At 36.8% G+C, this 27,771-nt stretch overlaps 4 protein-coding genes, 1 long non-coding RNA gene and 1 other non-coding gene across 7 annotated transcripts; 4 read left to right on the top strand and 2 right to left on the bottom strand.

The window, feature by feature from the left end:
- Nucleotides 1–613: 613 nt before the first annotated feature.
- Nucleotides 614–721, top strand: LOC130495287 (small nucleolar RNA R71). Its single transcript, XR_008934559.1, has one exon. It is a non-coding gene; the product is annotated as a small nucleolar RNA R71 (small nucleolar RNA).
- Nucleotides 722–8,132: 7,411 nt separating this feature from the next.
- On the bottom strand, nt 8,133–8,804 carry LOC130512827 (uncharacterized). Its single transcript, XR_008946427.1, has 2 exons — nt 8,501–8,804; nt 8,133–8,387 (listed from the first exon to the last, which is right to left on the bottom strand). It is a non-coding gene; the product is annotated as an uncharacterized LOC130512827 (long non-coding RNA).
- Nucleotides 8,805–9,494: 690 nt separating this feature from the next.
- On the top strand, nt 9,495–10,152 carry LOC108859314 (uncharacterized). Its single transcript, XM_057010137.1, has one exon. The coding sequence runs from the start codon at nt 9,576–9,578 to the stop codon at nt 10,116–10,118; it is 543 nt and encodes a 180-aa protein (XP_056866117.1). The 5' UTR covers nt 9,495–9,575; the 3' UTR covers nt 10,119–10,152.
- Nucleotides 10,153–10,299: 147 nt separating this feature from the next.
- On the top strand, nt 10,300–21,799 carry LOC108862095 (putative callose synthase 8). Of its 2 annotated transcripts, XM_018636127.2 has the most exons (40): nt 10,300–12,258; nt 12,415–12,515; nt 12,604–12,728; nt 12,803–12,890; nt 12,961–13,071; nt 13,160–13,279; nt 13,369–13,461; nt 13,557–13,648; nt 13,739–13,865; nt 13,964–14,101; nt 14,191–14,267; nt 14,353–14,518; nt 14,871–15,002; nt 15,078–15,195; nt 15,271–15,599; nt 15,697–15,749; nt 15,850–15,910; nt 16,019–16,100; nt 16,187–16,236; nt 16,310–16,396; nt 16,495–16,629; nt 16,726–16,820; nt 16,902–16,986; nt 17,075–17,235; nt 17,328–17,451; nt 17,546–17,667; nt 17,773–17,920; nt 17,996–18,147; nt 18,228–18,334; nt 18,414–18,536; nt 18,639–18,707; nt 18,791–18,959; nt 19,039–19,150; nt 19,246–19,365; nt 19,452–19,567; nt 19,648–19,731; nt 19,827–19,939; nt 20,012–20,241; nt 20,328–21,362; nt 21,444–21,799. In XM_018636127.2, exons 1-40 carry the CDS (start codon nt 12,009–12,011, stop codon nt 21,669–21,671), a joined length of 5,928 nt encoding a protein of 1,975 aa, XP_018491629.1. In that variant the 5' UTR covers nt 10,300–12,008; the 3' UTR covers nt 21,672–21,799. The 2 variants fall into 2 exon arrangements, with proteins under 2 accessions (XP_018491629.1, XP_018491630.1); XM_018636128.2 differs by lacking the exons at nt 10,300–12,258; nt 12,415–12,515; nt 12,604–12,728; ... (2 more) ...; nt 13,160–13,279; nt 13,369–13,461 and having other exon boundaries at nt 13,739–13,828.
- Nucleotides 21,800–22,283: 484 nt separating this feature from the next.
- LOC108857351 (pentatricopeptide repeat-containing protein At3g14580, mitochondrial) lies at nt 22,284–24,018 on the top strand. Its single transcript, XM_018631329.2, has one exon. The coding sequence runs from the start codon at nt 22,367–22,369 to the stop codon at nt 23,570–23,572; it is 1,206 nt and encodes a 401-aa protein (XP_018486831.2). The 5' UTR covers nt 22,284–22,366; the 3' UTR covers nt 23,573–24,018.
- Nucleotides 23,746–27,029, bottom strand: LOC108857350 (C2 domain-containing protein At1g53590). Its single transcript, XM_057010182.1, is given in 13 exon segments — nt 23,746–23,851; nt 23,854–24,000; nt 24,002–24,829; nt 24,914–25,221; nt 25,290–25,382; nt 25,503–25,554; nt 25,631–25,672; nt 25,741–25,893; nt 25,976–26,107; nt 26,215–26,310; nt 26,439–26,582; nt 26,700–26,774; nt 26,882–27,029. Coding segments are annotated over 13 exon segments (2,259 nt in total). The 5' UTR covers nt 26,999–27,029; the 3' UTR covers nt 23,746–23,779.
- Nucleotides 27,030–27,771: the final 742 nt, after the last annotated feature.

Below are 27,771 nucleotides of genomic sequence, written 5' to 3' on the forward strand. Positions count from 1 at the left end.
TGACTCCAAGATTTTTTTCAGAAGTGCATCAGTGCTGCTCTCTTGGGGTGTAGAGCTAGATGGAGCAGGCTGCTGTTGAGAAGAGTTCTGACCGTGGTTGGGAAAACCAGGAGGAGGGTTTTGCTTTTGTTGATAACCCCCTTGCTGGTTGTTCCTAGGCTGATATCCATTCTGCTGGTTGTTAGAGTAAGGTCTCTGCTGATAGTTGTTGTACTGAAAGTTTGGCTCCTTCTTGTACCAAGTACCATTGTTGTTGATAAAACACAACTCTTCCTGACCTTCCAGACCTTCAACCTCATTGACAGCAGCTGGTATCTCGTGCTGTGGGTTGCCAACAAAGTTCATCTGAGCTTGAGAAGCTTTATCAGCAATGAGGATGTCAATCTTATCCTGCAAAGCCTTTATCTCTTTTCTTGTCTGCTTGTCTGCTGACCTATCAGCTCTGTCATGATCCCCACTGTAGACAGCATCACTCTTGACCATATTTTCAACAAGTTTCCCTGCCTCTTCTTCTGTTCTGTCCAAGAAGTTCCCATTACTTGCAGTATCCAATCTTGCTCTGTACTCAGGTAATGCACCTCTGTAGAATGTGCTAAGCAAACTTCCCTTGTTGAAACCATGGTGTGGGCATTGAGCTAGGTAGCCATTGAACCTTTCCCATGCTTCACTGAATCCTTCCAAGTTCTTCTGCTTGAATCCGGATATCTCATTCCTGTAGTCAGCTGTCTTGGAAGTAGAGAAGAATTTCTCTAGGAAAGCTTTCTTGCAGTCATCCCAAGTGGTGATGGAGCTGCTTGGCAGAGACTTCTCCCACTGACGTGCCTTATCCCCCAAGGAGAAAGGGAAAAGCTTGAGCTTGAAAGCATCTTCTGATACACCATTGGTTTTGGAGAGACCGCAGTATCTATCAAAGCTGTCCAAGTGGTCGAATGGATTCTCTGCAGCCAGGCCATGAAACTTGTTGTTCTCAATCTGATTCAGCAATCCTGACTTGATCTCAAAGTTGTTTGCTGCCACAGCTGGTGCTCTGATGCCTAACAGGTGGCCATGGTTAGTTGGCCGGTCATAGGCACCAATTGGTCTAGCTGGTGGGGCGTTGCCATCGCCGTTGGCTTGTGGGTCGGCCATTTCAATGTTCGGATCCTGTATGTGAGCCTGTTGCTCCTCTTCTCTCCTTTTTCTAGCACACTCCCTCTCTAAAGCTCGGATGTCTGCTGCTCTTGGAACTAGGTTTGCTGGACCCCTGCTCCTCAAGTTCATACACCTGCAGATCAAAAGGGAATTGAAAAGGGAGAATCAGTAATCAGCAAAATAAAAGAAAATGATTTAGTCTCAAGCAAGCTACTAAATCTCAATGTTCAAATCTACTCAGAATTTGGCAACAGCGCCAATTTGATGTTAGGAGTTTTGAGGCTCCTAAGTCAAATGATAGTAAAATGGAAGTAATATGTCGAACCAGTTCTGAGGGATTTCAAGCACTAAGAATGCAAGCACTTACTTAATCTAAATGCAACCAATGATTTATAATGATTTCAGTAACAATGACTAACTAAGATGACAAGATAGAACTAAAACGCAGTAAATGAATGATTTGCTTAAATATGAATAAAGAGAACTCATGGGTATTGGAAAATGATTTCGGGTGATTAAGCATCAAACAAAGATGACAAATGATGAATCAAACAAATGACCTTAAGCCTAAACACGATCCTAAACAAGCTCTATATCTAGATGAATGCTCATTTGCTAACACATCTCAAACATCAAATCTCTTTGGTTGAATGATATGAAAGCAATCAATAAGAACAGGTTTATTAGCTATCTTAACACTCTTAACAACAAATATCTTTGGCAAGATGCATTAAGAGCCTAGCAGATTTGTCTCAGACATTTCAACAAACACCATTCGGGTGGGAAATGTCTAGAGATCAACTTTCGAATGATCAGATCGAAAGAGGCTATAAGAACACTCTACTAGCAAGGCTTGAGATTGATCTACACTAAAAACATCATTGATTTAGCCTAATCACCCTAGTCTTCCTAACCCATGAATTTAGAAGAGAACTACTCACTAATCTTCATGTTAAACCTTAAACCCATACTGGATTTCAGATTAAACATGTAGATGAACACAGGAAATCAATAAGAAATCAATAACAATAGAACAATGAATCCAAAAGATGAACTTTCCAAGAGTATTTTGTGGTTTTCTCTTCACAAAAGATAATCCGCCCAAAAGTGGCTACAACCAGTCTTAAACTTAGGTTTTTCAGAGTGCCAAAACGACATAAGTAATTGCAAATAAGTCCTTGAATTAAAAAGAAATCGGAAATGGGAAACACGCAGCGACCTCCGCAGGTCGCTCTGACAAGTCGCTCTGGCCTTCGGAGCGACCTCGGGTGGTCGCTGCGAGAGGTCGCTCTGGAGTCGATTTCTTCGTCTTCGAGACGTGTAAAGCCGAGCGACTTGGAGTGGTCGCTCCAGCTTTCTTCATGCTGGTCGCTCCGGCTGGAGCGAGGTCACACAGCGACTTCTAAGGGTCGCTCCAGGCTCCTCTCGTCCATACATCCTCCTCTTCACACCTTTTGAGCTCCAAATGCATTCCAATGTCTCTATAAGCTCCATAAGATGCTCCAGTACCTGATAAGGACTCATGTATGCAAAATGCAACCTAAACATGACTAGAATCTAACCTATATGATGAAAATGCATGGAAGGGAATAGGTGAAACAATGCAATTATGCAAGACATCACTCAGGGTTCGGAAGAGAAAACGCCATAGATGTATCTGCAGAGAAAACGACGTCGTTAAACTCTCGCGCGTTAGTTAGTTACTTACTCGCATGATTCTCCATCAAGGAGAGGAGAAAGGACAAACGGCGGGAAACATTGATCATCATAAACCTTCCGGTTGTTTGAGAAGGTTGCAAGAGCGCATCAATTATTTGACTTTCCTTTTACACAATTACTTGAGTTATGTAGAAATTTCTTATTTTAGATAAATATTATCATGTTGAAATATAATAAGCATTATTTCAGAAAGGAAAACTATAGATGATATTTTATCAAAAAAAATAAAAAAAATTTAAACTATGAATGAATGATATATTACACTCCGATGCTTCCAAGAATGCAACAACATCAGCTTAATTAATAACGAGAATCGAATATATCGATTTACAGTCATTAGGAGAGGCCACAAGGGAACAAAAGAAGAGTGTTGATTACGATAATAATAATGATTCGGCATGGTTTGATATGATATGCTTGTAAATCTATACAAAACGACTTTACCATCAACTCAAGATTCGTGTTGTGTATTGCAACTATTGGGTTTGACTACTGATTCGTAACATATACTGCTTTATAACATTTGATTCAACGATTGCTTTTGAAGTCTGTTGATGCCCTTGTTGACTGTAAAACAAATATATATAACCTACCCACTGGTTACTGTTGATGATTGCTATAATTGTCACTATTGCTGACGAGTGCAAAACGAATATAAATTTGGCCTCGAACAACTACGAAGGGGAAAAGTTCATGAAACTAAGGGGAAAATATCATCAGAATACAAAGATTTGAATCAAATACATATATATTGTAGAATAGTTCATCAGATGTTGGAGAATAGTCGCAGAACATTAAAACAGACGCAAGCAGAGGTGGAGACATGTGAACCAATCGATAATTGATGCGATGAAAATGGGGTGGGTCGGTCCATTAAAAGAACCACCACTCGTGCTAATGCTTCGAATCCCATTTATTCGGTCAAATCATTTCTTCTCCAACGTCCAACACCTACATGTGAGTCGTGACACGTACCTTATCAAGCATATATCGTATACGACCCCCGAAATTAAAGTTTTCTTTATATATACTTTAATTTAATACTCCCTCCGTTTCATAATACTTGATGTTTTAAAAGGATAATTTTGTTTCAAATTAGATGAAGTTTTGAGATTTTAAGGTTACTTTAACTTTGTTGGAAACTGTTCAACCAATTAGATTTTACAGTCTTTTTTATTATTGGTTAATTGATTTTAAAATTATATCTTTAAAATATTTTTTATTTAAAAATACAATTTTCTTAATCTTTGTGCACTATCGTAAAACATCAAGTATTATAAAACGGATGGAGTATAAATTTAGTGTCGGTATACATCTAGTGTGACATCCATTTGCATTATAACCCTACATTATATACATTATATATATATATATATATATAGTATGTAATTCAGGCTAATATAAATGTTCATGCACCGAACCGTTCTATAGGCGTGCAAACTTCGCATTCGTACAAAACGAAAAAAAAAATATAAAGACATTAATTATATATTAGTGAGGTTTCTGTTATTTATTTTAAATACATGTATACATATTTTAAAAATAATAATATGAGATGCCCTTTATAATAATAATAATAATAATAATAATAATATGAGACATCGAAATATCAAAACCTGCTATTTTATAATTTGACTTGGGAACCAGATTAAAAAAAGAATAGATGGTTGATAATAATTACCATAATACTTTAACACGACTTTAATAATTTCCTCCCAAAAGAGATTTGGATTTAGGGCACAATATATAGAACCGGTACAGAACTAACGTTAGCAACTAGATAAACCACCACATACCTTTGATATTTAACCATTCTTCTACACACATGACCACCTCAACATGTATTATATCTCTATATACTAACTAATAAATAACTTTATTCTTACATTGATGTCAAAAAAACTTCATTCTTACATTCAATTACTAATTGTATTATGTCAAAAAAATCGCCATCTTATCATTTCATCACTTTAATGAATAAAAAAACAAAATAAAATTTTTGCTTCGCTTCTTAGTTTCTAAAAAAAAAGAAATCATCGCTTGCTTCACAGTTATTTTTAGCTAAATATTTGATGTATACATGTTTTTGACGTTAAAAGAAAACATATATATACATCGAATAGTCCAATTGTTATATAGCTTTTTGAGAAAAAAAATTGATAGAGATAAACCACTCAAAGTTTTATATACATCATGAATCAAAGTTTTGACATTCCATTCAATTTTCCAGTAGAAATGTTTTTTTTTGTCGAAATTTTCCAGTAGAAATATACTACTCAAAAATTAAATCTTTTTATTTTAAAAACAATTACTCTGTGGATATGTTACAGTAGTGGTATATTATCCATCTATCTTATTAAAGTAGAAGTACTACTTCAATATGTTGGCAACTGTGATAGGAGAATTAAAAAAAAAACAGACGTTTGGACACAAGGATAAAAAAAATCGACTAATCATAAACATCAGTCTTCAACGTCTTGGGCCAAAATAATATGACATGAATCCTTCTCCAATGATCCAATAAAAGCCCTGCAGAAACAATTAAACCGTAACAACTGGATCAGTTAGAATAATTCTCTACTCATAATATCCCAACTAATAAATGCCGGACTTCCGGTGCAAGTTAAAATCTAACTAATTAACTACATTGCCTTCTTTTTAGGTAATGTTATTAAATTAGAATATTTTCGAAATAACCGTCTACTTATGTAGCAAGTAATTTATTTACCTATTTTGGAAGATATCTTCTCATTAGATCACAAACTAATTAACCACGAAAATATATAAATTTCCATAACTCAAATTATACCTATAATCCCTAGATACTCTGGCGTATTTTACCTAGACTAGATATTATTGGATACACAAACCAACTGCACCTTATATATAGAGTACCTCATACGTTTCTTTTCTACACAAACACTCAAAGTTCACACAAAAAACGATGGCTACCAATCAAGCTTCTGTGATGGTTAACAAAGTGAAACCGCACAAGGATTCTTGGAAAGTGCACGTCAAGCTACTCCATTCATGGAATCAAAACACAAGTTATGGAGGGGAAATCTATCTTATTAAAGTAGAAGTACTACTTCAATATGTTTGGCAACTGTGATAGGAGAATTAAAAAAAAACAGACGTTTGGACACAAGGATAAAAAAAATCGACTAATCATAAACATCAGTCTTCAACGTCTTGGGCCAAAATAATATGACATGAATCCTTCTCCAATGATCCAATAAAAGCCCTGCAGAAACAATTAAACCGTAACAACTGGATCAGTTAGAATAATTCTCTACTCATAATATCCCAACTAATAAATGCCGGACTTCCGGTGCAAGTTAAAATCTAACTAATTAACTACATTGCCTTCTTTTTAGGTAATGTTATTAAATTAGAATATTTTCGAAATAACCGTCTACTTATGTAGCAAGTAATTTATTTACCTATTTTGGAAGATATCTTCTCATTAGATCACAAACTAATTAACCACGAAAATATATAAATTTCCATAACTCAAATTATACCTATAATCCCTAGATACTCTGGCGTATTTTACCTAGACTAGATATTATTGGATACACAAACCAACTGCACCTTATATATAGAGTACCTCATACGTTTCTTTTCTACACAAACACTCAAAGTTCACACAAAAAAACGATGGCTACCAATCAAGCTTCTGTGATGGTTAACAAAGTGAAACCGCACAAGGATTCTTGGAAAGTGCACGTCAAGCTACTCCATTCATGGAATCAAAACACAAGTTATGGAGGGGAAACTCTAGAATGTGTTCTTGCTGATCAAACAGTAAGAGAACGTTCTGAAGAAGATCAGAATTGATGGACGAGATTGGAAAATCTATAGTACTTGATATAGTTTCTCAATCTACGAAAAATAGAAAATCTATAGTTAATTTACATTGAATCTTTGGTTACGAGACCAATTGAAAGAAAAAGTCCTAAAAATAAACATGACTATCACAAAGAACAGAGGAGAAAGAAGATCTAACCTGCTAACTTAAACCATCTTAAAAGCGAAGCTGAATGTTGATTAAACAGAATCATCTTCAGCGATGGAATTTTCGATCCGACAGATGAAAGGTGAGGAATTTTCGAGCCGAGGAAGGTGAGAAGATGAAAAATAATCTTGCCGACAGAGAGAGAGAGATAGCGATAACTTTAGTTTCTTAGGTTTAACGATTTTTTTTCCCGGAAAAAAAATTCTGTTATCACACAATTGGGCCATTTTTAACTTCATAGATCCATTAAGATTAGTCAATTATTTACTGTGTTGGGCCACCAGTATTTTTGTTGTTTGTGATATTATACTTATTGACATTTAAATTTTTTATAAAATATATAGGTAATTATATTGTTATCTAAAAAAATTAAATACTATATATTTCTAATATGAAATAATATTTTTCAAATACAAGAATAACATTTGTTCGACATAATGTAATTTTATACAAAATTAAAATAATTAACAATTTTCTATTATTACAATAGAAAATAAACAATGCAAAGAAAATAAAATATATATATATATATATACCAATGTATTTGTATTTTTGAATGTTATAAATACATTAAAGATAATAAATATGAATCATACGATAGCGAATAGCATGCAACATACCTTATTCAACCCAATCATTTTCTATTGCAGATAAGTCGATAATTATTTTACACATTAAAACAAACACCCGCCCAGTCGGGCGGGTCAAGATCTAGTAGCATATTAAAGAGTTCTCCTTTTACGTCCGTTGATTTGTTCACAAATTAAATGCAAACACGATAAAAGTAGATGCCTCGGCTTTGTTTCTTTGCCTATCCTAAACCATATCTATCAGCACTACAAAAAAAAGATGGTTTAGCATCAGTTATTTTTAATATTTGCATTAGTTATAAATGATACAATATAATTTTGCATCACTTATTTAAATGACTCTGAAAGTGGTGATGCAAATAATTAACATCATTTTATTGAAAATTGATGCAAAAATGCCAAATATTTACATCAGTTGTGATAAGTGATATTAATATGTATCAATTCAAAGAAATGATATTAAGATTTACATCAGTTTTGTAAATGATGTTAGTTTCATATCAATTAAAATAAATGATTTTAATATTATTTACTAATACATTAATATAATTTTTCGAAACTAATATAAATTTTAATTTTAATAATTATTTAATTTTAAACCATCGATTTAATTTTATTAATTTATACAATTGGGGTTATTAATTAAATAAGCTCAGAAAATATTTTACTATAAATAAATTTTGAACTTTTTCCATTGACATATAATCTGAAGAACAAGGAGAAAAAAAACAAAAAACAGAACATGAATTCAGAAAACAAAAAGAATTGTTGAACAAATAAAAATATTTTTCTTCTTTGCATTCATCTTGAATCTTTATTGTTGTTGTATAACTGAATCGATTCAGTATGTTACGAGAATCATCAAAGCATTTCCCATCCTTTAGCCGCATTTTCCAGAAATTTATACTCCATAAGATTAGCAGAAGACTCTGCATTTATCATTGAACTAATATAAAAAATCTTTAGAACAATAAACAAAAGAAAATGAAATATAATATACAAAAAGGATTCAGAAGAAAGACAAAAGAAACGTATTACCTACCCAGAAACTTTCAACAGGTTAGTATGGCTAGTTTGCTTTCAAATCCTGCATAAGAAGAAATACAATCATCATCTTTTGACTTTTCTGATAAATCAAATAGTCTAGAACAACAAAATCGTAAACTGATAAAATGTTTTAAAATTGAGAGAAAGAGGAACGGATGAATGAGACTATGAGAGAATCTTGACAGCAGAAGAATACTTACTTTTTTTGTTTAAGATGAAACAGTTATAGAAGATCATGGATCGATCAATTAATTTTTAAAAAACCACAGAAAGTAATCAAAGCTAAAAATTAGTAACTGCTTCACGTAAAGTTAACTAATTTTTTAATAAGTTTTATACTAGCATCAATTTATTATTGATACAAGATTTGTATCATTTTAGTAAACAATGTTAACCAAAAACAGCTAATGTATCAGTTAACTAATTGATATAAATTTATATAATAGTGTCATTTTTGTTAAAGTGATACAAACTGATAGAAATTATATCGTTTAATTAAACTGATGTTAATTTAATTAATAATAACATCAATTACTATAACTGATTTTAAACTATGTATATTTGTATCATTCATAAATAAGTAATTTAAAATAATATCACTTATTCTTGTGATACAATTTAAGTGATGTATTCCACTCTTTTTTTTGTAGTGCAGTGGGCTACGCATTATACCAAACTTGTACCATATTGCCTGTACGCATATTCCACTTGGACACTTGACATTTGACGTTCAACCAATTTTCTAATTATAATATTATGTCCATGATTTAATCTCATTCATTCATGTCTCCTCGATGGTCCATTATCAGTTAGGCATCCCATTCTTATTCTTTATTATGAAATGTTATTATCATCATCATATTACGCATTACATATGATCACATGATTGGTCGTGGAGTGTGGGGAGACTTCTTATCTCATACGCCTAATTAAATAATGCTAACCTTTCCCTATATAAGACTTGCTTTGGCTCGAGTTATAATATAATCTCTAAAGTTATATATTTAATTACTAACTCTTTCTCACAAATGAGACGCTAACCTTTCCCTATTACTAACTCTTTCTCACAAATGGCTTCTGTGCAATATGGTTTGGATCAGGGCATGGAGACTTTCAACGATGAGCTTATGATCATGTCGTTCTTGGAAGAAGAATTGCCCTCTGAAAATCATAACAGCGTTAACGAAGAGGAAGAAGAGAAACTAAACCGCGTGATTAGATCGTTAGAAGTGGAGATCAACATGAGTTCTCCGACCATAGAATCTCAAAAAACGGATCTGCAAGAGATCGCAAAGCCCGGTCTTGAAGATGATTTCGGGTGGCTTAACGACTTTGATATTGGTCTGGTTTCGTCTCAGAACGATGATGAGATGACGAACTGGTGTATGGAACTTTCTTACATGGATGGTATGGATAGTAGTGTTCTTGAGATTGAAGGTAGTGATTATTATTCTCATGTTAACTATGGACTTACATTTGAGGAACCAAATCTTACTTTGTGGCAAGAGAATAATAATGATGTAGTTATGTTTAATTGGTTTTCGAGAAGTCCTGATATAACAAAAGCTGTTTCAGTATCAGTTGATTATATAAATAATGTAATGATCACTTGAGAAGACTAATTACCAAAACTAGCATATGTATCAACATGAGTTGGATATAAATATATAATTTCTGTCACACAAATTTCATGATTTAACGAATAGTAGTTGACGTTAACAAGATATACATATTTTTACATAATTGTAGAATAAAAATTACATAAAGTCCTTCTAAATATGATTCAGGAACAACATCAACATGAGCTTAACATTTTACACTATGAATAATTTATTGGACTTCGAGAATAACCATAATTTTTTGTTTTTTCGTAAACTAATAACCATAAATTTTCACCACTGAAGTAGTCATTTAATGGATTAACTTGTCCCTAAGGCCAAGTCAGTTGTATGTACTAGGAGTATAAAGTTAAACATAATGAATATGGGTTGGAAAAAATACAGTATGATCTAAAAAGAGAGGCAATGTCACTGATATTAAATTTAACAAAGCATCAAATTATCAGGTGATATGTAACATACAGTAAGTCAGAAATTAAGTAACGTAAAATAGGGCCTGCTTAATTACTTGGTATAACTTTGCTTTCAAACATCAGAGTGCAGTATGAACATTGACATAAACCAATGGGCCGATGGATCATGGGGTTTAGATAAGCCACTCAACAAATATTGGCGAATAGGCTTAACAGTCTTCAAACATTAGGCCCAATCTTCATACAAACGAGCTACACCTTTTTTGTTAGGACAAAACTACCGGTCATTGCCTTTAACTCCAGAGAGATCTGAGGACTATACATATACTATACACCTCCTCTCTAATGTTAATAGTACCAAACAGAAAAATCTAACTACATCTATAGTCCGAAATCTTGTTGTTCCTACAAAATGCATTATTACCCAATCAATAAATAGAAAGTTCTGTTTTGTATTTTTCTGTTAATTTGTTTTACTAAGTTCAAACAAATCAGTTTGATTTGGTCACCAAGTTATATTGTGAGTGGTCTTTTGGTATATTCTTAGTGACTAAGAAATAGATAAAAATGCAAATCAACTCCGGAAGTATATGCTTTTACATTCCAATTTATTTATTTCATAAGATTTGGCTGCTTTACAGTCAATCAACTTTTTTTATTTTTAATGTTTTTCTTTCTTCTTTTTCCATGCACGTTGGTATTATGGTGTAAACAATTGCAGTGATACCCCATTGTTAGTTTCTTTAGCAAGGATTTAGTATAAAACAACTTTTGTTTTGAAGAAAACTACATACACCGAATCTCTGTTTCTGCATATCCTATCACCTTTCACTTTAACACTTTCTTTAATTCGTTTCTTTTTGGAGAAAAAGCTTACTTAAGTTAATTAAAAAGTCATTTTCCACTTTTATCTTTATGACATCTAAGACCAATTATGCAAGCTAATTAACATTTTGCCTCTTGATTTAATCACCAACATGTAGTAATCAAACTCTGGACATACCTTTTCTTTTTCTGAAATTCCAGGTTAACCAAGTGTTTTCACATATGCATGCCAAAATATGTGTGGTTAAGTGATATAAAATTGTGTGTTCAAAAAAAAAAGGTTGAGTGATATAAAATTAGGAGTAAACAAAAGAGTTAATTTAATATTTTCATTTTATTAAAATATTATTTCGAGCCTTTTTAATTAAAATACTATTGTTTTTTTTGCAATATATTTTTAATCACCGTTTTCCCTCGCAAAAAGAAGAAAAAAACGTCTCTCCAACTAATAAATAAAGAAAAGCAAAAAGAAATCGCACCATCATCATATCTCCTCACACCCCAAAAAAAAAAAAAAAAAAAAAAATCAAATCCCTTTTTCAAAAAACTTCCGCCATGGAAACTCACCTCGCTAAGCAATTAACACCTTTATATAACACTCTCCACTCATCTCCCTCCTCCTCCCGAATGCTTCCCTCCAACTACTATGTCTCACGAAATCGTCCCCGTGGACCCCATCGACCTCCCCAGCACGAGCTACTCACGCCCCATCACGTCTCCACAAGATTCGCCGGAACACCACCACCACCACTACACCAGGTCCCTCACTTTCCGCGAACACGTCTCCGAGCCCTTCGACAGCGAGAGGCTTCCCGCCACATTGGCCTCAGAGATTCAGAGGTTCCTTCGTATTGCCAACTTGGTTGAGTCCGAGGAACCTCGTATCGCTTACCTTTGTGAGTTCCCCCCATCACTCTTAAAAATCGAAACTTTTTTTTTTGCCAAAGATAAAAATTGAAACTTTCCATGAATAAAAACGTTTCTGCAACCTAAAGGCTGAGACTTTACATGAATACATTCTAAAGATTGAAACTTTTTGAATTTGGGTTTAGGCCGTTTCCATGCGTTTGAGATAGCTCACCACATGGACAGAAACTCGACGGGGAGAGGTGTACGGCAGTTCAAGACTTCTCTTCTTCAAAGGCTTGAACAGGCGAGTCTTAAAGCATTCATGTGGTAGGATATGACGTGGCAGGTTACTTTAGTCTTGACTTTGTTTTTTGGGTTTTTAATATTAATAGGATGAAGAGTTTACTGTGATAAGAAGGAAGGAGAAGAGTGATGTTCGAGAACTCAAACGTGTTTATCATGCTTACAAAGAGTATATTATCAAACATGGTGTTGCTACTTTCAATTTGGATCATAGGTAGGTATTTTCATTTTTTCTCTCTCTCACTAACTCAGCTTAGTCAACACTAATCTTTGGATCTTTTAAAATAGTCAGCGAGAGAAGTTGGTTAACGCACGGAGAATTGCTTCTGTTTTGTATGAAGTCCTTAAGACTGTCACTAGTGGCGCTGGCCCTCAGGTTCCGCCCTCCTTAAGACTGTCTCCTCTGTTTTGTTGTATCTAACCTTGAATTTCTGATGTGTTGTAAGGCTATTGCGGATAGAGAAAGCATTCGTGCAAAATCTGAATTCTATGTTCCCTATAACATTCTTCCCCTTGACAGAGGAGGTGTTCACCAAGCAATTATGCATCTACCTGAGGTATATATATAATAAAACATATATACGGCCGCCTCATGTGGAGAGGAGCTGAGTTATTATATGGTGAAAATGTTCTTTTTTATGACAGATTAAAGCTGCTGTTGCAATTGTACGTAACACTCGTGGGTTGCCTCCTCCAGAGGACTTTCAGAGACACCAGCCTTTTGTGGATTTGTTTGAGTTTCTGCACTACGCATTTGGTTTCCAGGTACTTTGTCAGGAAACTTTGTATCAGTACTATAGAGGACTGTTAATCAGATATGGTAACCAAGTTTTTCGGTTTATCTTTTATCATAGAGTGGAAATGTTGCCAACCAAAGAGAACATATGATCCTACTACTCAGTAACACCATTATACGCCAACCTCAGAAACAGTCTTCACAACCAAAGGTGTTGTTATTATTATTCCCCCCTCTTTTGTCGAAATGATTCTATTCCCTCCATCTTTTGAAACTGAAAAATAATCTTATATTCATGTATACCAGTCTGGTGATGAGGCAGTAGATGCATTGATGAAGAAATTTTTCAAAAACTACACAAGCTGGTGCAAGTTTCTTGGGAGAAAAAATAACATCAGGTATATTCTTACAATAACATCTTGTGTCGTTTCATCTCTTTAGGCCGTCGTGTTTATATCTAACTGCCTGGCTTCACAATTCACCTGCAGGTTGCCCTGTGTGAAAAAGGAAGCCCTACAATATAAAACGCTATACATAGGACTCTACCTTCTCATATGGGGAGAAGCTTCGAATTTGAGGTTCATGCCAGAGTGCTTGTGTTATATTTTCCATCAAGTATGATTAAAAAAATTCTGTGTTTATATGCTTTTGTGTATTGACTTCTTCGAAAAGCTTATCAGTATCTGCAACATTTGATGTTGATGTTACTTCAGATGGCATATGAATTACATGGAGTTTTAGCTGGTGATGTTAGTATGATAACTGGGGAGAAGGTCGTTCCAGCATATGGTGGAGGTCACGAAACTTTTCTTAAGAAAGTAGTTACCCCAATATACAAAGTTATCGAAAAGGTTCTGATCTTCTATTTGATGGAGTGCTTCACTTAACTTTAAAAAAATGAGTAGTCAATTTTAAAGTTTATGGATTTATATGCCTGCAGGAAGCTGAGAAGAACAAGAATGGAACTGCTGATCATTCTATGTGGAGAAACTACGATGATCTCAACGAGTTTTTCTGGTCATAACATTCAATATCCTATCTCTCTTTGCTACCATATCTGTGCTTGGAAGATCACTCATCATACTTGTTACGTCTTCCACAGGTCTATTGAATGCTTCGAATTAGGTTGGCCAATGCGTTCGGAACATGACTTTTTCTGTGTAGAGCCATTAGATACCAGTAAACCAAGGAGATGGAGAGAAAAACTTAGATTCCGCAGGCAGACGAAGAAAACAGATGAAGAAATGGAGGATGACGAAGAACTTGGGGTACATATCCTTATCCTTGTAACTTATGGAGACATCTATTCCCCTGATTATGCATTTGCATAGACACACACTAAGTAATCTAAATGATAATGAAACCTGTATTCATCAGTAGCTTGTTCATTGTGTCATAGCAGTATGGTGTTCCTAGCTTGTTCAAGAGACTACAGAGCATATTGTCGCTTAAAATCTAAGTAAGCACATTATTCAAATTGAGTCAATTCCTGCATTCAGAAAAAAAAGAACTTAGGCTGTCACTAGGAATAAGGTTTTTAGGTTCAGCAAATTGCATTGTTTTTAGTATCATAATACAAAACTTCTCTTCTGACATGTGATGATGTTCTTGTTACTGCAGCCTATAACTGAGGAACAAATTAAACCAACACAAAGGTGGCTGGGGAAGACAAATTTTGTAGAGATTCGTTCCTTCTGGCAGATATTCAGGAGCTTTGACAGAATGTGGAGTTTCTTTGTTTTGTCTCTACAGGTTACTCTTCTTCTGCTCCATCTTTCAGATTATTGTATACATTTACGGATTATGAAATTGTTACCTCCCTTTCAGGCATTAATTATTATGGCTTGTCACGATGTGGGATCTCCACTCCAAATTTTCAACGCCAACATATTTGAAGATGTCATGAGCATTTTCATCACTTCTGCATTTCTAAAGCTTATAAAAGGTTACTCAGAAATTTTCTTAAATGTATAAACTAAGATACATTACTTATTGCTGACACTTTAGGGAGTTGTTGCAGGTATTCTTGACATAATCTTCAAGTGGAAAACCAGAACCACAATGCCGATCAATGAAAAAAAGAAACAGATGGCGAGGTTGGGCTTCGCTGCGATGTGGACAGTTATTCTACCAGTTCTTTATTCTCATTCAAGAAGGAAATACATTTGCTATTTCACAAGTTACAAAACTTGGCTTGGTGAATGGTGTTTTTCTCCGTATATGGTGGCGGTCACTATATACCTGACCGGAAGTGCGGTTGAGCTGGTCTTGTTTTTCGTTCCTGCCATCAGCAAATACATTGAGACCTCGAATCATCGCATTTTCAAAAATTTGTATTGGTGGGGACAGGTACTTCTATCTCAGAAACTATAGTTTTTGTGTAACTACACTCACTTTACAAGGTATCATCCGAATACTTTATAAAGTGCTAGCTGATTTCGTGCAGCCTAGGTTATTCGTTGGGCGAGGAGTGCAAGAAACTCAGATATCACAATTCAAGTATGTCTCATACGCAGTTTCCATAGTGTTGCTTCTGTTAATCATGTCTTCTCTAGTTTTCAATGATTTTGATTTTTTTTTTCTTCCTTTCTTTTTTCAGGTACACTTTCTTTTGGATTCTGGTTCTCCTAACCAAGTTTGCTTTCAGCTATGCATTTGAGGTAGCTGAAACTGATTCCATATTCCAAATACGCTCCCACTAATAACTGATGCTAAAATGCTTAGAATTCAACAGTAATCTTACATTTGTTGTTATTTGAAAAATGCAGATAAAGCCTTTAATAGAACCTACACGACTGATAATGAAAGTTGGCGTGCGGAATTATGAATGGCATGAAATTTTTCCAGAAGGTTTACTCTGATACCTTTAGCTTTTTGACTCAAAACTTTTGAAGTACATGGCGCACTAAAGAACCTTTTGTTTTCTCCTTTGATAGTGAAGAGCAATGCTGCTGCAATTGTTGCAGTATGGGCGCCAATCATGGTGGTGAGTTTCTAGCTCCCATGCATGTACAAACTATCGCTCAACTTGTATTCTGAAACCAATGTTGAACTTTCAGGTTTATTTCATGGATACACAAATATGGTACTCAGTTTTCTGTACTATCTTCGGTGGACTGTATGGAGTTCTGCACCACCTTGGTGAGGTAAGCCCCATATTGTTCTCAATGCGTGAGCTGTCATCTTAAGCAGCTAGGTGTTGCTGTTTCCAGGCTAATAATATGTTCCTTTTATTTCTATTCAGATCCGAACTTTAGGCATGTTGAGAGGCAGGTTTCATACTTTACCATCTGCTTTTAATGCATCCCTTATTCCACACTCAATGAAAGATGAGAAAAGGAGAAAACAAAAAGGCTTTTTCCCCTTCAACTTTTGCAGGGTAAGAGTAAGAGATCGATCACGTGTATATGCCGAGGGACTAAATTGTATATTTGAGTACCGCATGAAGAAGTATCATTATTTTATTTTTCTCCAGGGATCTGATGGGCAGAAAAATAGTATGGCCAAGTTTGTCTTGGTATGGAACCAAGTCATTAACAGTTTCAGAACAGAAGATCTGATAAGTAACAAGTAAACTTCCCTCCGTTGTCTTATTTTCATGTAAAGTTCTGGCATATATATATAAATAGAGATCTAATATTATATCATCAGGGAACTAGATTTGATGACGATGCCAATGTCATCGGAGGTATTATCAGGGATCATCCGTTGGCCTATTTTCCTCCTTGCAAATAAGGTACATTTTCTGAAAAAAGTTTGTACACAATTTGTTTTTGGTGGGTATTTTGGGTTAGTTGGTAAATATAGCTACCCCATCTTACTAGTTTTCAACAGCTCTGAGCATTGCGAAAGACTTTAACGGGAAGGATGAGGGTCTTTATCGAAGGATTCGTAGAGACGAATACATGTACTACGCAGTAAAAGAATGTTATGAGTCTTTGAAGTACATCCTTCAGATTCTTGTTGTTGGTGATCTCGAGAAAAAGTAAAGCCTTATACCTTCTCTAGTTACAAGTTTCACTTCATTTTCTCCTGCCTTTTGGTATTTAATTTTTTACAAATCTAACATTGTCTCAGGATCATATCTGGCATAATAAATGAGATAGAGGAAAGTATCAGACAGTCAAGTTTGCTTGAAAAATTTAAGTTGAAAGAGCTTCCAGCGTTGCATAAAAAATGTATTGAGTTGGTTCAACTTCTGGTAATTGATCTTTTGTTGTGGCAAATATATTTTTTCTATTGTTTCGTTACATAAAAAATAGAGTTAGTTCCAATGGTTCTTCTGTACATTCCAGGTTGAGGGGAGTGAAGATAAACTCCCTGTTGAGAAAATTGAAGAGCAGCATAGTAAACTTGTAAAGGCTCTTCAAGATATCTTTGAGCTTGTGACAAATGATATGATGGTACATGGTGATAGGTTAGTGAATTTCAAAGTTGATGTACCCTCTGTCTGTGAAGTTTATAAGATATTCTTTCTCTCTGTGAAAAGGTGAACTTACTTAATAATTCTTTGCATGTTTAGAATTCTGGATTTGCTCGAGCCTCTGGAGGATTCAGAAGAGGACACAGGGATTTTTATGAGGGTTATAGAACCACAGTTGTTTGAATCCTATGGAGAAAGAAGATGCATTCATTTTCCGCTCCCGGATAGTACTTCATTGAGTGAACAGGTACACTGTGATCGTGCTGCAATCCTCCGAAAAAAACACTGCAGAGTGCTGATCTTTCTAATTTGGTTTGGGCAGATCCAGCGGTTCCTATTGCTGTTAACCGTCAAAGATAGTGCAATGGACATACCAGAGAACTTAGACGCTCGACGACGCATATCTTTCTTTGCTACTTCGCTTTTCATGGATATGCCAGACGCTCCTAAAGTACGCAATATGATGTCCTTCAGGTCTCTGCCTTCACAACTTAATTTCCTTAAGAACAATATATAGATCATAAACTGATGACTAACTAGCACTTGGGTTGCAGTGTCTTGACACCGCATTATCAGGAGGATATTAACTTTTCAACAAAGGAACTACATTCCGCCAAGTCCAGCGTGTCAATCATCTTTTATATGCAGAAGATTTTTCCAGGTATATATATCATGTTCATTTTGTTTGATGAATGTTTTATATGTTTCAAAAATTGTCTAATCTTTTTTGGGGTCGTTAGATGAGTGGAAAAACTTTCTGGAGCGAATGGGATGTGAGAATTTAGACGCATTAAAGAGAGAGGGTAAAGAAGAAGAGCTTCGAAACTGGGCTTCATTTCGTGGACAAACATTAAGTAGAACAGGTGAGAAAACTATTATTAACAATATGTGTAAAACTGCTTAAATTGATTCTGCTCACTCTTCTTATACAAGGAACTAAGAAATTTTATGTTGTTTTAACTCAGTTCGTGGTATGATGTATTGCCGAGAAGCTCTGAAATTGCAGGCCTTCCTTGACATGGCAGATGATGAGGGTTTGTCATCTTGACTCTACGAATTTTTTTCGTTTTTGTGGATTGATCCTGATTTCGGTATACCTGTCTCTCCTATCCTCTAGATATTCTTGAAGGATATGATGACGTGGAACGAAGTAACCGACCTTTAGCCGCACAACTTGATGCATTAGCAGATATGAAATTCACATATGTTGTCTCTTGCCAAATGTTTGGAGCCCAAAAATCAGCCGGGGATCCTCACGCACAAGACATCCTCGACCTTATGATAAAGTAAGCTGTCAGAAGTCATTTTATTAGACAAAGTTTGTGCATTGCTTTCCTAAAGCAAAAACATTACATGACTTGTCAGGTACCCATCTCTCCGTGTTGCATACGTTGAGGAGAGGGAAGAGATCGTGTTGGATAACCCTGAGAAGGTTTACTACTCTATATTGGTGAAAGCTGTCAACGGTTTCGATCAGGTATCATCCATCAAATGCTGTTCAACAAACAATTCTTGGTAAATCTGATGAGCAAATGGAACTTGTAAAAACCTTTTGGATCATGCTAACTTTAGGAAATATACCGGGTCAAACTTCCTGGACCACCTAACATCGGAGAGGGGAAGCCTGAGAACCAAAACCACTCCATAATTTTCACTCGAGGTGAAGCACTTCAGACGATTGACATGAACCAAGTAAGTTCTCTCTCCCATCTTTGGATGTACAATTAGTAGTGAACTACATTTTTCGTCATCTAAAGCTTTCTCACATAAAACGTTAGGATAACTACCTGGAAGAGGCTTTTAAAATGAGAAACCTCCTTCAAGAATTTCTTCGGAACCGTGGAAGAAGACCTCCAACAATACTTGGGTTAAGGGAACACATCTTCACTGGAAGGTTCACACACATATGCAATATAATTATCTTCCACAGGCATAAAACAGAGAGTTTACTGAGTTTTTTTAATGATATTGCAGTGTTTCTTCTCTAGCATGGTTCATGTCATATCAAGAAACCAGTTTTGTCACAATCGGTCAAAGGCTTCTTGCTAATCCTCTCAGGCAATAATAATCTCTAACTTCTTCAAAAATATCAGTTTCCCATTTGCTGAGTGAGACCACAGAAACTGAACTTTTTCTTTTTCATTGATCTACAGAGTCCGGTTTCACTATGGACATCCTGATGTCTTCGACAGAATATTTCACATAACAAGAGGTGGTATCAGTAAAGCATCAAGGACTATTAACCTAAGCGAGGACGTTTTCGCCGGTATGAAATTTTCACATTCAAATATTTGGTAAGGTTTACTTGTAGTTTTACACTCTTCATTGTATTAATTAGGTTATAATACAACCCTACGACGTGGATGCATAACCTACAATGAGTACCTTCAAGTCGGAAAAGGTCGTGATGTTGGCCTCAATCAGATCTCAAAGTTTGAGGCCAAGGTGGCTAACGGAAACAGCGAGCAGACCATTAGCCGTGACATATACCGTTTAGGACAACGTTTTGATTTCTTCAGAATGTTGTCTTGTTATTTCACAACCATTGGATTCTACTTCAGTAGCTTGGTATTGAAACTTTAAGCTGAATAATAATAAAGTTTCAGTTGTGAATGAGACTCTAATAATCTAATCTTTTCTGATGTTTTGAACAGATCTCCGTGATTGGGATTTACATATATCTCTATGGTCAACTCTACCTCGTGCTCAGTGGGTTGCAGAAGACACTTATACTTGAGGCTAAGGTGAAGAACATAAAATCATTAGAGACAGCCCTTGCCTCTCAGTCATTTCTCCAGCTAGGTCTCTTAACCGGTTTACCGATGGTGATGGAGATTGGATTGGAGAAAGGCTTTCTCATAGCCTTTCAAGACTTCATACTCATGCAGCTTCAGCTCGCTGCCTTCTTCTTCACTTTCTCTCTAGGAACCAAAACTCATTACTTCGGCAGAACGATCCTCCACGGAGGCGCCAAGTACAGACCCACGGGGCGTAAAGTGGTGGTGTTCCACGCCAACTTCAGCGAGAACTACAGATTATATTCGCGTAGCCACTTCATCAAAGGGTTTGAGCTCATCATTCTACTGGTGGTCTACGAGCTGTTCAAGCATACGTCTCAAAGCAACATGGCTTACTCGTTCATCACCTTCTCGGTGTGGTTCATGTCGCTTACTTGGTTATGCGCACCGTTTCTCTTCAACCCTTCGGGCTTTACGTGGGAGATAATAGTCGGAGACTGGAGAGATTGGAACAGGTGGATCAAAGAGCAAGGCGGGATAGGGATTCAGCAGGACAAGAGCTGGCAGTCTTGGTGGAACGACGAGCAAGCCCATCTCCGTGGCTCTGGTGTTGGCGCTCGCTGTTTGGAGATAGTTTTGTCTCTCAGATTCTTTTTGTATCAGTATGGTTTGGTCTATCACCTTGACATCACCCAAAGCAGCACTAACATCATAGTCTACGCGCTTTCTTGGGTCGTAATCCTCGCCACGTTCCTCACGGTCAAGGCCGTTGACCTAGGGAGGCAACTGTTCAGCACGAGAAAACACCTCGTGTATCGGTTCTTCAAAGTCTTCGTCTTCGTGAGCATTCTTACGGTCATCATCACACTATCAAACATCTGCCACCTCTCTATCAAGGACCTTATAGTCTCTTGCTTAGCTTTCTTGCCTACGGGTTGGGGTCTGATTCTGGTAACCAATTCTCTTCCCAATCCACTCTTTGTTTTAAAAGCCAACAGAGTTTGATTCATATGGGAGTCAAATTGTTTGCAGATAGCACAAGCTGTAAGGCCAAAGATAGAAGGGACGAACTTGTGGGAGTTCACACAGGTTCTAGCTAGAGCTTATGATTACGGAATGGGAGTGGTTTTGTTTGCACCAATGGCTATCTTAGCATGGCTTCCTATCATCTCTGCGTTTCAGACGCGGTTTCTCTTTAATGAAGCTTTTAACAGAAGGCTTCAGATTCAACCTATTCTTGCTGGCAAGAAGAAGAAGTAGACTTTTCTTCCTTTTCTTCCACGACTTTCCTTTGTACATCTTTGTAACTATTTCACTTGTTAATTGCTGCTCTCTGTACAAAAATTCTATTGATACAAAATATTTAACCGGTATTCTCGATTTTTTAATCAAGGGTGGTTATCTAAACCGATCTATGAGCATTAATATGGTTCTATCACCCATAATTCTGATCAACAAGCTCGGACCAATCCACAATATCAAACCGGTTGAACTGATCCACGATATGTTTTATTACCCATAATTCTGCTTTTTGAGAATTAATATGGTTCTATTTAGAACAGTTATCTAATTATGAAGATTTTATTTACGATTTTACTCGTATTTGAATTTTTTTGTGTAAACATTGATATATTAGTCCACATAATTATTTAATTCTAATTCCAAAATTTTCTGATGTATTTGTATAAGGAAGGCTCAATCAACTTTGTGTGTGATTCTTTTTATTGTCAACAGTTTTGTGTATGATTTTAATTGGTTTCTTTCTCATAACTTTGGATAAACCGAACCAAAATCAATTTTAATCCTCACAAACCAAGTTAACAAAACCGAACGAGATTCTCTGGACCAAACTATATAAAACATCAAACCACTTCAAGTTAATTGTTGGGTCGCCAAGTCCCGACATATACAATAGAACTGTTGCGTCTTCAAGCGTCTTCACCAAAACAGAAACAATGATTCTTCGGAGGCTTGTTCTGTCTGCAACAACAACATCGAACTCAAATCTCAGGAGAAGAAGCAAACCATTTTCCACTTCTCCCATACGTCTCCTCTCATCATCATCATCATCTCCCGAACCTTCGCAACAACTCGCGAGGCTAACCCACAAGGACTGGCTAGCCCCCAACGAGGTTTTAAAAATCTTCGAAAACATCAAAGACCCAACCTCCCTCATCCCCGCTTACACACACTACTCCAAACGCAAAGACTACCAACCCACCGAGCCTCTCTACTCCCTCCTCATCACCAAGCTCGGACACGCCAAGATGTTCGACGAAATCGAACGCCTCACCAAAACCCTAACCCTCGAGACAAAACGGTGCCGTTTCTCCGAAGCCTTCTTCTACAACTTAATGAAAGTCTACGGGAACTCCGCCGGGAGAATCAACAAAGCGATCGAGACACTCTTCTCCATGCCCGAGTTCGGATGCTGGCCGAGCGTCAAATCCTTCAATTTTATACTGAACCTCCTCGTCAAGGCGAAGCTCTTCGACGAGATCCACGCCGTCTTCGTGAGGGCTCCGGATCTCGGCGTTGAGATCGACGCTTGCTGCTTGAACATACTCATCAAGGGACTGTGCGAGCGCGGGGATCTTGAAGCTGCACTCAAGCTGCTCGACGAATTTACTAAACTAAAATCGCGTCCCAACGTGATGACGTTTTCGCCTTTGATACGCGGGTTCTGTAACAGGGGGGAGTTCGAGGAAGCGTTTCGGGTGCTGGAGAGGATGGAGAAGAGGGAAGGGATCGAGCCTGACGCTATCACGTTTAATATTCTGATCTCGGGGCTTAGGAGGAGAGGTAGGGTTGAGGAAGGGGTGGAGGTGTTGGAGAGGATGATGAAGGTGAGAGGGTGTCAGCCGAATAGTGGGAGTTATCAGGAGGTGTTGTATGGTTTGTTGGATAAGAGGAGGAACTTGGAGGCTAAGGAGATGATGGGGAAGATGGTTTCTTGGGGTATGAGGCCTAGTTTCTTGTCTTACAAGAAGATGGTTCTGGGGCTTTGTGAAGAGAAGTCGGTTAAGGATGTGGATTGGGTTTTGAGGCAGATGGTGAGTCATGGTTTTGTTCCGAAGATGGGGATGTGGTGGAAAGTTGTTGGCTGCGTAGTTGTTAAGAACGGTGTCTCTCAAGTGGATTTGGATCGCGTTATAGGCTAAGGTTTATACATTGTGCTGTATTTGTTGGGCACATAGAAGCTATATGTTCTTTGAGTGGAAGAAGCAAAGGCAGAGAACTCAAAGAGTTGTTGTTGACCAAGACACAGACTCAAAACTCAAAAGCTGTACACGAATCCTTTTGTCGTAAATTTAGAACTTCATTTGACTTGAACATACTCAAATTCCCATCCTCAAGCCTTTGATTACCTATGATGATCCATTTTCTATTCTTCCATTTGGTGTGGCGACTTTCTCAGCTCTATCAGAGGAGTTCTTGGCATATCCATATATGTTGTTTCCAAGTTTGGCTCTATTTACTTTTTGTACCTTTGCTTCTTTATTTTTGGAACGTCTGCAACACCTTAAGAATCGTATTTGGAGTTTAATGATGTATTTACATGATCATCTTTGCCTGATCCGACAGTTTTAACTTTCATGTTGTGCTGTTTTTGGCGTTCCTAGGTTCTGCACAGTTCTAACTGCAGGTTCATCATCAGAATCAGAATATACACATTGACATCCTGTATCAGACACAGACTCAGATTCAGGAACAACATCTTTCTCTGACACGGTTAAACACTCATTATCTCTTGATTTCCTTGACCCTCTAGGCGAAAACACATGTTTTATGCGTCTTGCAGACTTTTCAGCGTGTTTCAGAATGCTCTTTGCAACATTTTTCATGTGTCCCTTATTCAGACTGTCTTCAGAACCAACTCCCTCACCTTTTGGACTTCTACCTGAGAGAGGCCCTGATAAACGGTCTTCAATGATGTACTTAACCCCAACATGTTTTCGATTCAACACCTTCAAGTTAATCCGAGGAGAACTAACATCCTCCTCCTTGTTCCATGATTCTTCTCTTTTCCCATTCCTACGTAACACTAAACCAACTTTCTTCAATCCTCGACCAACAGTCCTCATTGTGTTCTTACCTTCCTGAGTTTCATCAGGGCTGCTGCTTTCATTACTTCCACCAGAAGTATCATGAGGAACTCCACGTACTTGGCTATCAAGGCATCGACTCTTGCCTTTTCTTGGCTCCCAAATCTGCGAGACTTCAGTTCCTGGTTGATGTATCCATATCCCAGTCTCTTCTTGTCCTTCAATGTTAATTGGTTCCAAATTATCAAGAACCCTTGCAGACTTATCAGCTGTCACTGAAGAGAAGGAACCTTTGTTTGCATCTTCTAAAGCAAAAGAAGCCCACATATCTTCTTCACCTACTGTTACTCCTTCAAACGGGTCATCACTCCACTGTTAAAGAATCAGTTACACATTGCTCAAGACTTAATAATGAAACTCTATGTTCAGGGAAATAAAACAGAAGCTTGCTTCTACCTTTGGTTCATCCTCAGTTACGGTAATAGCAAGGTGCAGCCTCCCCATTTTGATGTTCTGTAGAGGCAACCACATATCATTTCTTTGCCCACCTCTAAACTCTGCAATGTGTACTGAACAATCACCAAGTCTGTCATCGCTGAACCTGTCTTTGTCTCGTACTTCAATGTTGAGTATATTTGGAGAGTCCCATGTCAAGATTGGTATCTTAAACTCTTCTTGCCATTTGGGAGCCAACGTTTTCTTTAGTATCTTGGTGTTGAACCTGTAAGCGCCAAGCTGCCCTTTCACATAAGGATCAGACAAACCTGAAGCATCCAAATCATAGCAGTTCAATAAGATGCCGTTTAAACTTACTAGAGTAGAGGAAACTAACCATTTAGATATGATGGTTTAACGTCAGATGCTTCAACAACTTCAACAAGAGCGTGGGCAACTGGTTCTTTCTCATCAACAAATAACCAGTTTTCTGCAAGCCAGCACAGGCACAAAATGTAATCATATGGACTGTTACATAAGATGTTGATAACATCAAGTAACCAAATCAAAAGAAGTACAGGATAGGAGTTATGGATTCTGAACATCCTACCTCCTGATCTTGGGCTAACTAATTTTTCCATATCAGCTACAAGCATATTTGGCTGCAAGGTTAGATATTTAGCTGGCTTCCATTGTAATGACAATGTTTTTGCTTAGCTACCATGAGGGAAACCTTACCTCAACAAGAGTCTGCTCAAATGCAATAGACAGGAGATTGTCCTGAATAGGAAAAGTAACAATGATGATGAGAGTTTCTACATTATTTAAGTTTACAAGTTCATACTTACTAGCCATCCTGCAATTCCCGGAAGGACAGTAACATCAAGTCCATGAGTGAAGATTGGTTTTGCATTCATTTGGAAATAAGGTGGCTCAGCAAAACACACGTGCAAACGCCCCAGGAACGGACATCGACGAAGGAACTTCACTCCAATCAACACCTTCAACAGTTAAAAAGGTAACACAGAATGAAGCAAAGTACTCTCCACTTAAGAGAGTGTGAAGGATGTGAAGTCATTATACCTTTCCTTCAACATGCATTCCTGTTAGATGTAACTTTGTCCACACTCCAAAACCAAGTCTTCTTCTTAGCTTCACTGCCAGTATTGCGCTCATATCTTCTGCTGCGAGGAAGTTCATTCCAAGTTCCAGTACCTGAATACACTCACTCCAGCATAATTTCTACTTCCTCTATAGATATTAATTAAACACCAGTTTGTGACCATGATAATGATGAAAACCAAAGTTTTTGGAAACTATACCAAGTGATCATCACCAGTAGATTGCCGAAGCACCCTTATATAAGTCAGCAAAGGTGGGTTTCTTCCTAAATAGAGATGTTGTATCAAAGCTTCTTTCTGCATAAATGATCATATACCATAAGTTATAGTGACTGTACAAATGTGACCTAGTCATTTCCTTAGACCCCAAAGAAATGATCCAAATGAAATACTCACAAAGTAACAAATTTGTAAAGTTCTTTTACCGCGGTCCAAGGTTTATATTTGTCCAAGAACCAAGGTATGATGGGACGCAGAATCTTCTGAGACGCAATATGTTCCATACAAATTGGCCATATCATCTCCGCAGCGTGATTCAGCCACCGGACTGATTCAGAGTCTGTTAAGATCTGGCAAAGCCAAAGTCAGCATTTTTTCAGCACTAAAGACAAACAACTAAACTTTCTGATGACTAGATATCTTGTTCTCCAAGGAAGAATGCATAAATATAAAAAGGCAAAACTAACCCTTCTCTGGTTAGCTTGCTTCGTCTCTTCAAACTGAAACTTCCTCCTCAGTCTCTTCACATCACGTTCATGAACCTAAAAGAAACCCTCCACAACGAAAACAATAATCAAAAAGGCTTTAACAAACCCCAAAGCAATCATAAGTCAACCAGAGAGTGAGAGAGGAGGAGAAGAAACGATACCAAGTAGAGATATAGGAGAGAGAGGAGATAGAAAAGGGAATGTGATCGATTTAAGTAAGAAAGAATCCAAAGGAACGTCAACACTATGGCCACATGATGGAATACACAACACTCCATCTGCTTCACGAAACACACACAAGTGAAGACAAGAAAACTCTGAAGATGGTTGCTTTGTCTTGTTAACCAAGGAGTGTGTTTTTGGTTCGAAAAAAAGTCAACGAAAGAACGGTTGCAGTTTTATAGTTTCTTTCTTCTGGTGGTTGATTAATTAGTTAAGTGGGACCGAGAGACAACGACAGCGAATAGTGATCATTGTTCCTGTGTTCTCTCTCCCGCTAAGTTGAAAACGTTATCATTTTGTTTTCCGTTTTACGGCAACAAGAGACTTGTTGGGAAAGGAAAAAACATCATCTACTGAGAAGGAGAAACGCGTCAACCGCCTGAAAGTGTGCAAGCGTGTCAAGCACGTGTTGTGGATATACAGTGAGACTTACTTTTTTTTTGTTCAACCCCAGTGAGACTTACTATGATGTTCCATGCCAAATGAAATGATGTCAAGTCGTGAATAAAAAAGTCCTACTGTCATTTAAGAGAAAGGAGTTGATATGAACCGACACAGAGCCGGTCATGGTCATAGTCATAGTCATAGGTTCATAACAAAAATGAAAATTTGGTATATAATTTTCCAAAATATTAATAGTTCATATATATCATTTGAATTTTAAATAGCTAAAAATGTACGTTCAATATTTTGTTTAGTAAATGAAACCAATTACATTGACAAAAAAATGAAACCAATTACTAAACAATATTTAAATATATTTTTCCTAAAAAAATATGTTTAGTAATTGGTTCATTTAATAAACCAAATACTAAACATAAATCTAACT

The sequence above is a fragment of the Raphanus sativus genome, chromosome 5 (assembly GCF_000801105.2).
Source record: "Raphanus sativus cultivar WK10039 chromosome 5, ASM80110v3, whole genome shotgun sequence".
Classification (NCBI taxonomy): Eukaryota; Viridiplantae; Streptophyta; class Magnoliopsida; order Brassicales; family Brassicaceae; genus Raphanus; species Raphanus sativus.